Source organism: Maylandia zebra, linkage group LG7 (genome assembly GCF_041146795.1).
Source record: "Maylandia zebra isolate NMK-2024a linkage group LG7, Mzebra_GT3a, whole genome shotgun sequence".
Taxonomy (NCBI): domain Eukaryota; kingdom Metazoa; phylum Chordata; class Actinopteri; order Cichliformes; family Cichlidae; genus Maylandia; species Maylandia zebra.
The window spans coordinates 23,525,124-23,538,430 of NC_135173.1; the positions used below are offsets into that span (position 1 = coordinate 23,525,124).

At 39.2% G+C, this 13,307-nt stretch overlaps 3 protein-coding genes across 9 annotated transcripts; 1 reads left to right on the top strand and 2 right to left on the bottom strand.

Annotated features, from left to right (window-relative positions):
- Window positions 1-52: 52 nt before the first annotated feature.
- Window positions 53-2,713, bottom strand: efcab10 (EF-hand calcium binding domain 10). Its single transcript, XM_004564513.6, has 4 exons — window positions 1,214-2,713; window positions 658-822; window positions 295-385; window positions 53-196 (listed from the first exon to the last, which is right to left on the bottom strand). Exons 1-4 carry the CDS (start codon window positions 1,314-1,316, stop codon window positions 151-153), a joined length of 405 nt encoding a protein of 134 aa, XP_004564570.1. The 5' UTR covers window positions 1,317-2,713; the 3' UTR covers window positions 53-150.
- On the bottom strand, window positions 2,713-6,033 carry uqcc6 (ubiquinol-cytochrome c reductase complex assembly factor 6). Of its 5 annotated transcripts, none has more exons than XM_023153047.3 (3): window positions 5,957-6,033; window positions 4,476-4,607; window positions 2,713-3,031 (listed from the first exon to the last, which is right to left on the bottom strand). In XM_023153047.3, exons 2-3 carry the CDS (start codon window positions 4,581-4,583, stop codon window positions 2,921-2,923), a joined length of 219 nt encoding a protein of 72 aa, XP_023008815.1. In that variant the 5' UTR covers window positions 4,584-4,607; window positions 5,957-6,033; the 3' UTR covers window positions 2,713-2,920. The 5 variants fall into 5 exon arrangements, with proteins under 5 accessions (XP_023008815.1, XP_076742210.1, XP_023008812.1 ...); XM_076886095.1 differs by lacking the exon at window positions 5,957-6,033 and adding an exon at window positions 5,219-5,330; XM_023153044.3 differs by lacking the exon at window positions 5,957-6,033 and adding an exon at window positions 5,128-5,247.
- On the top strand, window positions 5,553-12,569 carry tdg.2 (thymine DNA glycosylase, tandem duplicate 2). Of its 3 annotated transcripts, XR_001167845.3 has the most exons (11): window positions 5,591-5,705; window positions 5,925-5,992; window positions 6,900-7,249; window positions 7,571-7,770; window positions 7,895-7,964; window positions 10,380-10,515; window positions 10,615-10,697; window positions 10,808-10,902; window positions 10,984-11,155; window positions 11,334-11,490; window positions 11,959-12,569. XR_001167845.3 is itself a non-coding variant. In XM_012922837.4 (10 exons), exons 2-10 carry the CDS (start codon window positions 5,937-5,939, stop codon window positions 11,438-11,440), a joined length of 1,269 nt encoding a protein of 422 aa, XP_012778291.1. In that variant the 5' UTR covers window positions 5,591-5,705; window positions 5,925-5,936; the 3' UTR covers window positions 11,441-12,569. The 3 variants fall into 3 exon arrangements, 1 of the variants encoding a protein (XP_012778291.1); XR_001167846.3 differs by lacking the exon at window positions 5,925-5,992 and having other exon boundaries at window positions 5,553-5,705; XM_012922837.4 differs by having other exon boundaries at window positions 11,334-12,569.
- The last annotated feature ends 738 nt before the right edge of the window (window positions 12,570-13,307 follow it).

Here is a 13,307-nt window from a genome sequence, read left to right on the forward strand (position 1 = left end):
TCAACAGGCTGTATTGACTACAAACAAAGGCAAAAACAAACCATTAATGCTGTGCCTTTTTTGGTTTGAATTTATTGGTAGATAAAGATACACATTTTAACATTTCAAACTAAACAGTTCAAAGCTGGGCTGGGCAGTAGCCTCAACACTTCACAGCTGTACATAAGTTGCTGAGCACCTCTCCAGACCTTGTGTCCTGTAACAGAAAAATAAGTTAACAATCGCCCTCGCAAAACGCTGCGTATTAAAATTCTGGTAAACACTGTGTTTGTACCACTGCTAAGCTCTACTTACGCTTCTGTTTTGAACGTCTCATGGGATATCCGATCTTCATTTACACCATCGGGACATTCATTGATGTCTTTTATGCCCATCATTGTCAAAGCTGTGGGGATGAATGGTTATTATTATTACAATAACATTTTGCTATATAAAGAATGAATACATTTGCTACATAATTTTGAGGTCTGTGAAGAGAAACAATAAGGGGAGGACGTTCAAACTCGTCACAGAAAGGCCCCAGACTAGATTTGAACCCAGTATCTTTGGGTTGTAAAGCAACAGTGCTTCATTGTTGATTCCTTCATTTTACGTCTCATTCAGCTCCATCCCAAGTATTTAAGGTGTCGCTTCCTGTCCCTGTAGTTCAGCACTCACCTTGTTTGTACTGGACAAAAGAGATGTATTGTTTATTATCAGGGTCCATAATCCTAAAGACTACATCCAGGTTAGAGTCATCGAACAGATTTGGCCCAATCACACCACTCTGTTGAGACAGCTTTAGCTGCTCCAGTTTTTCAATAAGAAACTCCCTGGGTTTCTCTGAAAAAATACACAAGAAACAATGTAAAACAAAACAATCATGGTGGACATATGGTGATGAAAATTAAAAGCAAAATGTTAGTACCATGTTAGAGTAACACAAAACAGACATTTCTCTCAAGAGAAAGAGCAGTTAACCAATGAATATTTTATCTAGCACAAAATAAGTATGTAGAGCAACAAAGGCTATGTCTGCAATATTTTACAGCTGGATTTCAGTTCATTATAATCCCCTGCTCAAAAACTGTTCTGGGTAAACAAACAGGTGTTTTAGTCCTTTAGTTTCCCAGTAAGTACATATGAGCTAACTTTCCAGATTTTGCAGTAGCTTTTTGTTTTTAGCACAACCGGATGCAGTGCCTGTATAAGAAAAGACCAAATAAGCTCTAACCGGGTCTGTAAAAGAAGAGCATGCTAGTCAGGTTGTCCATAAGCTCGATGAGTTTGTGTTTCTCCAGATAAACAGCTGCGTCTTCCTCCCTCCGCGCCGCCATCTTTTCCCCTTTTGTTTGAACCTGTTGCTATGATACGCAGGTCGGGGTCAGCCTGTGTCCAGGATGTTTTCACTGGGTTGGCACACCGAAACCATGAACAGGGAAGAAAAGATCTGTCTATAAACTATCGAACCTACAATTTAAAAATGTACGGCATGGAGTACAAAGCACGACATCTGCATCCATATAGCGGAGCAGAAGCAGAAAGTAGCACAACACAGAAATACGTAAATAAAGTATGAAGTACTGTTTTTCAGTAAAGTACTTGAGTAAACGTACTAAGTTACATTCCTTCTGTCTTAGCCATATTCTTATCCAACAGTGCTGAGCAATACAAGTACTGGTGACTGTGCTTTTGTTGTGACCACCAGGTTTTTACCACTTTGTAAAGTACTTTATTGTGAAGTTTGTTCTTGGAAAGTGCTACATAAATAAACCTTACTTGCTTATGAACTGGTCAGAAGAGAAGCAGGGCAATAATATTTGATCGGAAGCCAGTCTTCCCATCAAATATGCTGCCTGAAGCATTATCTACAATACTTGCATGGTAAAGCCATTTAAACAGCATTTATATAACTATCAACTGAACACGATTAATAAATGTGTAAAAGCTAGGCCCAAATTAAAGTTTTTAAAAAAACCTTTCTCCTCTGGAAATTATAACACCATCTTGGCTTATGTGTAACCCTCTCAGTTATAATGTCAGTTTGTATTGATAGATAGGAGCTCCCTCAAACAATCAGTGTTGGGGTCTTATTACTTTACTTATGTACTCCTTCGTAAAAAATAATTTGACACTCTACTTCTCTGTAGCACTTATCAATTGAAAGGCATTATTTCCATTGTTATTTAACCTTAACTCAAACTTTACGCCTGCCAACATGTAGGAGTTTAGACTTGTGATCTTAAAAAAAAAAAGGACTGTCAAAAGCTATTTTGATGAAAAGCACTTCAAGCTTGAATACAACAAAAAATGTGATCAAATGAATGCATTGCATGCCACACTATACTAAGAACACTTCATATCCCCCTCCCTAACCAATTACAGTCAACATTAAAAATCATGTCTCATGCTGTCATCCAATGAGTGGAACAACTCCCCCGCCCAAAAAAATATCTATTAAATTTTTTTGTTCCAAAAAAGGAAATCGTATGCATTTCAGTTTAAATCACTCTCATGTACCACAAAGTGCTGCCAAAATTCTTGTTTGATGTCTTTTTTTAATTGAAAACATTTTTATCTCCATGGTGGAGGCCATAAACTCTTTCATGACTCCAACTCCCGCTATATGTTTTCATGATTAAAACCTCAGAGTATTTTGCACTTCAACAATGCAAACACATTCAAGAAGGAAGAAGAAATGCAATAACAGCGGGGGGGGGGGGGGGGGGGGGGGGGGGGGGGGGGGGGGAGAGAGAGACAATCCGGATAAGATCCTTAAGATCCCTGATAGCCAATGGTATGGTACTTTATTCTTCTCCTGTTTGTCCCATTAGAAGAAACCACAGAAGATATTTATGTGCAGACATCCCACACATGACATAGTGGGGCTAGTGCTATCCGCTTCTTTCAGTGTCTGTCACACAGAGGATGTAGATCCACATCAGCCGGTATCTCGTTCAGATTTAACCTTCTTTAAGGCTTCTTCTCTGACTTTGTAGCCCTGCAGCTCCGTTCGAAGCTCACCAGGCTTTGGTGGGACGTCTGGTATACTCTGAAAGAGAACAGCAAGCACGTTTAACTCAGCCTGACAGGTGAAAGCTCATTGGTTGGATGCATCTGTGAATACAAACTGCTCACAAATTCCAACCACAATTTCCCTGCATAATATGTCAACTCTAACCAAAGAATCGGACATCAACATACTTCCAGCTGAGAAACAGTGACAGCAGCTTGAGGTGTCTGGGTTGGCAGTGATGCCATTTTTGATGTGATGCTCAGCAGAATGGCTGAGTTGATGGATTTTGAGTGACCACCACAACAGGTAGTAAACACAAACTTCTCTCACCCCAACCGGTCACAGCAGATGGCCCCGCCCCTCCCTGAGCCTGGTTCAACCGGAGGTTTCTTCCTGTTAAAAGGGAGTTTTTCCTTCCCACTGTCGCCAAAGTGCTTGCTCATAGGGGGTCATATGATTGTTGGGTTTTTCTCTGTATCTATTATTGTACGATCTACTGTACAATATAAAGCGCCTTGAGAAGACTGTTGTTGTGATTTCAACATTATCTTTTTTTCCCACATTAAGGCAACATCAATACAAAGAAAGACTGCAGTCTTCCTTTGAAATCAAAGGAAACAATAAAGATGTACTTTCATATAGTATGGTGGGCCAATGGTAATGTCTTTGTCAGTAAGGAGGCTGTAAAACTGGTCATAACACTGCTCTACAAAAAATATTTTTTGTTTGCTACTTATAACTTCACAACGTCAGCTCTTTATCGATCCGATATAAGCTTACTGATCAGATTTCTGAGATACACGTCACTGACATTCTGAAACTTTTCAATATCAGTGTAATATAATAATAAAACATCTGGAATTTAAAGAATGTACCACCAAAATTGTTTTAAAGATTATTTCTGTTTAATTAAATTCCAAATAAAAAGAAGTCGGTGTGCTCCAAAAAGGTTTAAGGCACTTGCTTATACGCTTGGACCGCACACCCGTCTCTCTCTGCAAGAACAAGCAGTTTATGCTCAGATTAAATTTTCGCTGCTATTGGTTTTCTTTTACTTTGATATTTCTACAAAATCATTTCCCGTGTTCATTGCTGACATCATCAAGATTTCCAGATAAAAAGGAGAGATGAGAATGTAAAAAACTCTGTTAGCCTGCACAAATGCTTCCCATGCTGCTTACTCACTTTCTTTTTGAACTCATCGTCATGCACCAGTTCAGGGATTTCAGGACCAAAGAAAACAACTCCCTGAATTTTGGCTTCACTTTTCTGGTGACCAGAAAACCTAAATCTTGGCATCCTTGATGAAGGTCTCTGCATGGGATAGACTGAAGTGTTTGTTCGACCAGGCCAATGTTTGACAATGTTTTCCCATACTAGACAGTATAGTACAATCCTGGGTCGATTTGGTAAATAGAAGCTTTCAGTTTTGGCCTTTGTTTACTTCTGTTGATACCTAAGGCTTAATTTTGTCCCTCACCAGATCAGGCAGGTAGTATTGATGGACAGCCTGTGCTCCTGCAAACATGGCCAAAACACTGGCTCCTAACATCCGGACGTACCGAGCCCAAGACACCCCAGCTGGCATCTTCACAGACTGATCTGACTCAACCTGGAGGAAAAGATAAGTGACCAGGTTCAAAACACTGGTCAAAAACAGCACACAATATATGAAGAGATAGAAATTAGTATAGATAAACAATACATTTTCAGCTCTCCTTTTCAATCTGGTGCTAAAAATATAAGCATCCCCTTTTCTTCTTAAATAAAACTATAGCTGTCTACTAAAATTAGCACCACTGCCATTTAGTTGAAGATGTTTAAAAACTCAATACAACGCCGGGACGCTGTGCATGCAGCACTGTCAAAGTACTACCATGTAGCTAAAGTATCCCTTTTCATATTACAAATGTATGGCAGACTGCACATATTGTACAGATGCACTGTATATGAATAATTCACACATCCACAGCCGCTATCCATTCACATGATGCTACTGATTAGCCATAAAACACGCTGTTTAAAAACATCCAAACACGGAGACTGTTAACACAGAACTACACTTTAAAACCTTAACTTAATTGTTCCCGTCACAAATAAGTAAATGTCCACAGTCTAAAGCTCATTCTTACTAGCTTAAAGTCAAGTGTCTGTCATTGAGGACCAGAAGCAGATCGTGACGTTTATCTAACTACTGGCAATTCTTTGATAGAGAGTCCTCACTCTGTCTTTTTTTCCATGGACTCTTATTTCCTCTCAATTGTACGATAAATCCGCCTCTGATTTTATGGAGAAGTAATGAGCTTTCCGTAAATAAACCATCTTCGGTTGCAGTACTCTTCTACAGCATAAACTCGTATTGATACACGGCGATAAGTGCCGTCTGTCGCCGCTTAGCGGTAGCTTGCGTTATCTCGCAAAGTTTTAGTACAAGGCTCTATAATAAGTGTTATGTGTCAGATTTCACGAATACAGTTCTAAATGATCTGCAATGTTCTTCTTAGTTTTCTATCGATTATATGACGTCACCGATGCATTTAAAATACTCGTCGAAATCCGATCCCTGCAGTACGCACAGTGACCACAAGGCGGCGGTAAGCATTTCAGCCAACCGGATCAAATCGAAATGTTGAGCGTTTAAATGGTCTTTGTTTTGGGAAGACTCCCAGTCCCTATTTCCTTATTTGAAAGCTAAAGAAATGTATGACAGGTATGTTACTTTACCCATTTACATTTATGTTTGTTAATATTAAATTGCGTTTTTAAAACAACTGTAGAACTTCGAAATCTCGTCAGTTTGCTGTTAGCTAAACCTTCCTGTAGCATCTGCCTTTGTGCCAACAAGCTACTGTGTGCGCTTTACCGCTTACATTTCTCATGTTTATCCATGAGTTTGGCAGCAGAATAAATGTTAATGTATTCAAATAAGTCAACAGTTAAGATGGAAGAAAACCAGTTTACTTCACTGACGGTTCCCTCGGATTATTTTCAGCAGTGGTGAGTTGGTGTTGGAGGTGGCAGGAGGTCTGGGGAAACTTGTCATGTTATCTCCTCGACTCGTTTTCATTTTCATGCATGATGGAGGAAAATAAATGTCATTTGACACTCGACATCATAGCCTACACATTTGTATACTTTATATTTAGGATTGTAGCAACTGATAAGTGTAATTGTGAAGGATAATTGACTACCGTAATCCATGATTCCTGATTAAAGGGAAGTAGGGGTAATTATGTAGGAATAATATGAAACAGAAATACTCTGGATTTAAATTTAGGCATGCAAAAGAAAAACAATACTTGTACAATCTGAATATCTTGATATATTCTGTTATGTTTGTCTGACTAATTTAAAATATTTTTTCTTACATTTTTAACATACCAGCGCATTATCCAGCATTTATTACACCTTTGTTTGCTACAGGCCTTTTTTTAACTGCACTTGTAAACTTTGTCACCTGTAGAGAGTCACGTCAGTTCACGCAAGGTTAAAATGAATAGTTTACACATTTGGCCTCTGTTTGTCTTTGTATCGTCATATTCTGCAAAAGTATCTTCATTCCATTCTAGTCAACCTTGTGATTATTGTAAAAATACACAATTAGAGGTGCAAAAAGGTTAGTTTTTGTAGGTTGCATCATCAGAAATGATCAGTAAACTAGATAAAAGCAATGAACAATAATTGAGGTGCCTGTTTTACATAAAAAACAGTAAATGAAATGCAGAAAATATGAACTAGTGGATGTCAGCGCATGTGTTTTTGCAAGTATTGTGTCCTGTGTTTAAGTTTTATTCACCCACTTCTCCACACACCACATTTTCCTGATGTACCTGGATCCTGTTTCATGTCCCTTTTTTTTCTTTTCTTTTTTTGCTTAACTTCTTCACGCCCTCATCTCTACTAGGTACCAGTCCAGCCAGCAGTACCCTGAGGTACAGCATGTGGCACCCTATCCCAGCATGGACCATTACACTGAAGGTCCCGTGGATGAGCCTGTCATGGCCGAGCTATCTGTTCACCGGGATCCAAATTTTTATCAGGAACCTTTTTACACGAACTACCTTCCAGCCCCAAATCATTACCCGGAGCAGGTGTCTCAGCAGAACATCAGAGAGCACCAGCAGCACCCAGATCTTGCACTCCTGCACCACCCACGGCATCAACATACACAACACATACAGCATGCTCAACACACACAGCATACACAGCAGCACGGGCCAAGTATTCAGCACCAGCCTTCAGGTCCACCTAAAGGTAATGGAAGATGCTACAATCACAGTAGTTCTTCCCAAGAAGTTTCAGATCTGATGTATTTTAAATATGTGTGCTGCCATTTGTACAAAAAACTACTTTTGCCTTCTGTTTCCCATAGAATAATTTGGAGACATTTAACTACAGTTTAAAGGAATGAGCTGCATATGAACCAGACAAAAGACATCATAAAATACAAATCAAAATTCCTCAATAGGTTGTTCAATATACGTTCTCTGAGATCCTGTCGCCTGTATTTTAATTGTCTTTTTTTTATTTGTTTGTTTTTGATTCAGTACTCAATAAATTCCTCTTCTTTCTTAGACGTGACACCAGTGAAGAAGAAGAGAGGTCGACCTCCGAAACAGCAAGCGGAGGATGGTGAGACACGTGAGGAGGACGACGAGGTTGAGGCTGCCAAAAAAGCCAAGAGAGCTCTCAACCGCTTCAACGGCATGTCAGTGGCTGAAGTTATGGCTAAAACACTGCCAGATGTGATTACCTACAATCTCGACATTTTGATAGTGAGTTATTTTGTATTTCCAGTTTTGTTCTGTGTTTTTGTTTTTTGTTCTAATTGTGATTTAGGTTTGTGACATGGCCAACTTGCAGTCTTTAGGTCTTTAATTATTTTGTGTCTCTCCTCAGATTGGAATTAATCCAGGCCTATTGTCAGCTTACAAAGGACATCATTACCCAAACCCAGGGAACCATTTCTGTACGTTTAAATTCAGTTTCATTACCGACTATAATAAATATGAGCCAGTGTTCATTTTCAGTTCTACCCTGTTTGACCCACTCTGGGTGCATTGTCACTATTGTTTTATAGCTAAGGCTTGTTCTAAGAGACCTTAAAGGTGGCCAAGATGCCAATATGATGATGAAATGCAGCTGAATGTTGTAACTTGTCAGGTTTGAATGCAGGCAACAGAATACATCAAATTTTAAAGAGCTTTTCAAAGGTGAATATTGATGTTTAAAGAGTCAGCAAAACATTTATGCAACACTATTTCTGATGTATCCCCCATAGAGTATTAGGATTTGCTAGGTAGGTTTTTCAGAATAAGGGAGTGTCCTTGAAGTTTTTAGATGTATCCCCAAAAGTTGATTCTGGACGTTCATCTGGATGTTGCGTTTTCAGTGAAAGAGACGTTTTACCACTCATCTAGGTGACTTCTTCAGTCTCAGCTGACTGCAGGTTTCAACAATCTTATAAAAAGTACATTTGTATAATGACTGAAACTAGCACCACTGAATGAACAATGGGCTGGGAGGTTGGTTCCTTGATCATTAATATGCAAATTCTCATGACCACTGATCAACAACCACTGATCAAAAACCATTGATCAAAGCTCAGTGATCAAAGACCAGTGATCAATGGTCATGAGTACCATTCACAGAGAGTTGGGGAATGTCTGCAATCACAGCATTGTAAATTGGCGAAAGATGTACCCTTAGGCCCCCTCCTCGATTCAGAGATGGTCTTTCCCTTTTCACGTAAATGGCCTCCTTGCCTCCACGCTCAAACCAGCGTTCCTCCCTGTTCAGGATGTGTGCATCCTCATCATTGAAAGAGTGTCCACTGGCCTGTAGGTGTAAATAGACTACAGAGGCCTGGCCTGACGAGTTAGCTCTTCTGTGTTGTGCCATCCACTTCACCAGAGGTTGTTTGTTTTCCCTGATGTATAAATCCTGGCAATCCTCCTGCCACTTAACAGCATACGCTATGTTACTCTGTTTGTGTCGGGGGACCCGATCCTTGGGGGGGGACCAATTTTTGGCACAGCATGTTTTGGGGTTAAAAGCCACAGAGACATGGTGTTTAGAAAAAATGCGTCTCAGTTGTTCCGATACTCCTGACACGTACGAGATCACTACAGGTTTTTGCTTAGGCTGCAGTTGTCCTTCTCTCCTAGATCGGCTGGAGCTTTTTTTTAGGCGCCTTCTCAGCTTTGACAAATGTCCAGCTGGGATAACCACATTTACTCAGGGCCTTCTTGATGTGATGTTCTTCTGCTTCCCTGGCCGCTGTGTCAGTGGAGATGGTGTTTGCTCTGTGTTGCAGTGTCCTGATGACACCCAGTTTATGCTCCAGTGGATGATGAGAGTCAAACCTTAAATACTGATCCATGTGCGTAGGTTTACAGTACACATCAGCTTTTAGATGTCCCCCATTACTGATGGAAATAGAATAGAATAGAATAGAATAGAATTCAACTTTATTCTCATTGCACACGTCACAAGTACAAGGCAACGAAATGCAGTCTCACAGTCTAAGAAGAAAATTGCCACTTTTCATATCCTCCCTGGTGAATTTGATGTGTTGGTCCACTGAATTAATGTGATCCATGAATTGTGGTACATCCTGAGATTTGATTTTCACCCAGGTGTCATCCACATATCTGAACCAATGACATGGTGGTGTTCCAGGGTAGGATAGCATGTACAAATTGGCCACGATGGGTGAAACTGGGGAGCCCATGGCACACCCATGTTTCTGCCAGTAGAACTGACCCTTGTATGTAAAATAGGTGGAATTAAGACAAAGTTCCAAAAGCAAACACACTTGGTCGATGCCGAGAGTGGTTTTGTTGCTGAGGTTGGGGGCATCCTGTAATCTCTTACAGACTACATCCAACGCTTCCGTGACTGGGATGCACTTTCTCCGACTGAAAACGCTACGTCCAGATGAACAGAATCAACTTTTGTCGATTTACTTACCTGGATGATTGAGCATGCATCAAGACATTTTTAGATGTAGCTACTTAGAAATATTAGCTATAAAATTTTCTGTTGCTTATTTCAACTTCAGGATGTAAAATATCAACATGGATCATTGCTTTAAAATAAATATATTTATATATCTCACCTGAAGTAGCTCCATGCTTGTTCTGCAGGCTTATTGCCTTACAAAGTAGTGTTGATCAGCTATGATCATATGGTATAAAAAACAAACAAACAAACAAACAAAAACAAAAAAAGTAGCAATGTCTGCTGATAACAGTTCTGTAAATTTAGAGCTTCTACAACTGGAAAACATGATTAATCAGGAGGAAAAAAGCTGGTTTGAGTCCAGTGTTGTGCTAGACGGCCACTTGGTTGTTTTTATACTCAGCTCCTCTTTTCTGTCCAGGGAAATGTCTGTTTCTGTCAGGTCTAACTGACCAGCAACTTAACTACATGCATGACCAGAGCCTGCCAGAGAAATACAGCATCGGCTTTACCAATATGGTAGAAAGGACCACACCTGGCAGCAAGGATCTCTCCAGGTAAAGTTAACTAAAGCGACTACAACTAAATGCAAAACAGACAGTTTGTAACTTAAAATAAAATTTGTCCTCTTTTTTTTTTTTTTTTTTTGGTCCTAGTAAGGAGATCCGTGAAGGAGGCCGACAGTTACTTGAGAAGCTACAAAAATACAAGCCATTAATAGCAGCGTTTAATGGAAAAGGTAAAATGATGCAAACAATTTTCTTTTTTCCATTTTTGTTGAAGTGTTTTGATACTAGCACTAGCTGATTGATTTTATTTTTTGAAGGTATTTTTGTGTAAATTTCACAGGTATTTATGAAATCTTCTGCAAAGAAACCTTTGGTGTGAAGGCCAAGAACCTTGAGTTTGGACTACAGCCGTACAAAATTCCCGAAACTGAAACGGTAGGTGGAAACAGGAAATGATTTCAACATAAATCTGCTCAGCTATAGAACAGACTTCATAGCATTTGATGTTCTTTTCAGGTGTGCTACTTGATGCCGTCATCGAGCCCCCGCTGTGCTCAGTTTCCTCGTGCACAAGATAAGGTGCATTTTTACATCAAGCTGAAGGAACTAAGAGACCAGATGAAAGGCCTGGCACCGAGCCGTGAGGTGGAAGAGACAGAGTACTCTTTTGACCTGCAGCTAGCTAAAGGTAAATATCACAGCTGCACAGTACAGCTGAAACATGAGGCATTCGATTGCTATTCCGTCTTTATCTCAGTTAAATTCAGAAAGGGACCTGCTTAAAAAGATGTGCGTCTTTTCAATTTTCACAGATTTATTTGTCTTAAATAAATCATTGACTCCCTGCTGATGTTTTTGTTCTGCAGAGGATGCTAAAAGGATTGCAATCAAAGAGGAGCAGCTAGATCCAGAGTATGAAAGCTGTAGTGCACTGCATGAAGAAACCAGGCACAGCAACAACTCCTCGAAATAAAAGAGATTCAGGGGAGGAGAAAAAACAAGCCTGCCTACTGGAGCACTCAGGTAGTGTAGTTATCATGTAGTCGGAAGTTGATGAAATGGGACAACTAAACAACTTTTATATAAAAATCTAAGGAGATTTTTATGTACTTCTTCTGGCACTTCCTTTCAGAAAAAGAAAAAAAAATCCAAGTGTGAATTTTAGTAAAATAAAGGTTGGCACATTAGCATTAGTGAACTTTTGTTTGTTTCTTTTACCTAAAGAGAATAATACTCATACAGTGTAGTTTCCCTTCACGGTTTTACTCTGGAACCACATCCTACCTGCAGTAGCTCTGTGCTCCATCAGTGGGGTCTGCCCCACAGCTTGAGAACCACTGGATTAAACAGTTTGGAGCAAATGACATAAAACACATGAAACTTGACAACTTGAGATTGTTTAATCTGTGTGTTTATTCTATCAAAAGTAGCTTACGTGTCCATCCATCCATTGGTTGTTGTTTTTTTTTTTTTTCTGCTTATCCAATTTAGGGTTGGAAGGGGGCTGGAGTCTATCCCAGTCACAGCGAAAAAGGCGGGGTACACCTCGGACAGGTCGCCAGTAAATCACAGGTCTAGAGACAGACAAACTTTCATGCTCAAATTCCCACCTAGGGCCAAATAAGAGTTTTCTTTCAACCTAACCCTTGTCTGTGTTTGGACTGTGAAAGGAAGCTGGAGTACCATAAGAGAACCCAATGCGAGCATGGCGAAAACATGTAAACCCCACACATAAAGGCCCATCCACATTATATGCTCATCAGCTTATAATGATGTGTAACACCTCGGGACATTTGCTCAACAGATACCAAATACCAGCTGACCTAGTAGCCTCACCAAGGATGAGAAGTAACACTGTGAGAGAAGAAGACCTCTGTTCCCCAGACAGTGTCACGCACAAAACAGAAAAGCCCCCACAGCACTCACACATGTGCATGTTTTTGGTGTTATTGTTTTTTAAATACTATTTATTGAATTTTTATTAAACATGTTTCCAGTGACTTATTTTGTATTTTCATAGACTTGTATTTTTTTGATTTATTGACTGTATACTCTGGAATTTCTAATGTGTAAGTGCAGAGTTATTAAATCTGTAAATTAACGCTGGCGTGTTTCTATTCTCTGATTGTTTGAGTTATCATGAGAAGCTATAAATGTGTTATAACCTATAGGAAAAGAAACACAGTCAAGCATTCATAAAGACTGAATAATGCTTATTTTTGAGTTAAAAAAACATTTTCAAAGCTTGATGAGAACAGGAGCATTTCATTATTTAGAGTTTCTCTCATGCTTCTTGAAAGCCTTGAATGAAATACTTACTCAAAATACCTGATTCATGATTTTGTGAGAATTTTGCATTTTTATTTTGCACTGGTCTTTAAAAACACTTGAGTGTGAAAATGTTTAGGCTTCTAAAGGGAATAATGAATCTCATTTTGAAAAGCGGGATAGTCGCTGTTAATTTGCATACAAGTCTCCTAAAAACAAGGTCTTAGCAGGCTAAATTTACTGATTTTTGCATAACTCTTGCATCCAGCATGAATTTAATAATGGAGATAATTAATAACTAATAATAAACAAGAAATGTATGTCAATGTAGTCTTTAAACCTGTAAGATGTAATAAGATGCTGCAATAGTGGTAGCTGAGCTGTTACTACTTTATTGTTATGAATCATCTTATCATTTCTAATTAATTCTGTAAAAACAATGAAACTGTCCTCTTATTTTTCCTTGTTTTGTCATAGCTGTGGGACTGTTAGTTGTAAATAAAATATTTTAATACAGAAATGCTGCACCTAATTGCAAAATTAGGGACTGATGTCAACCAATAGACAGCAAC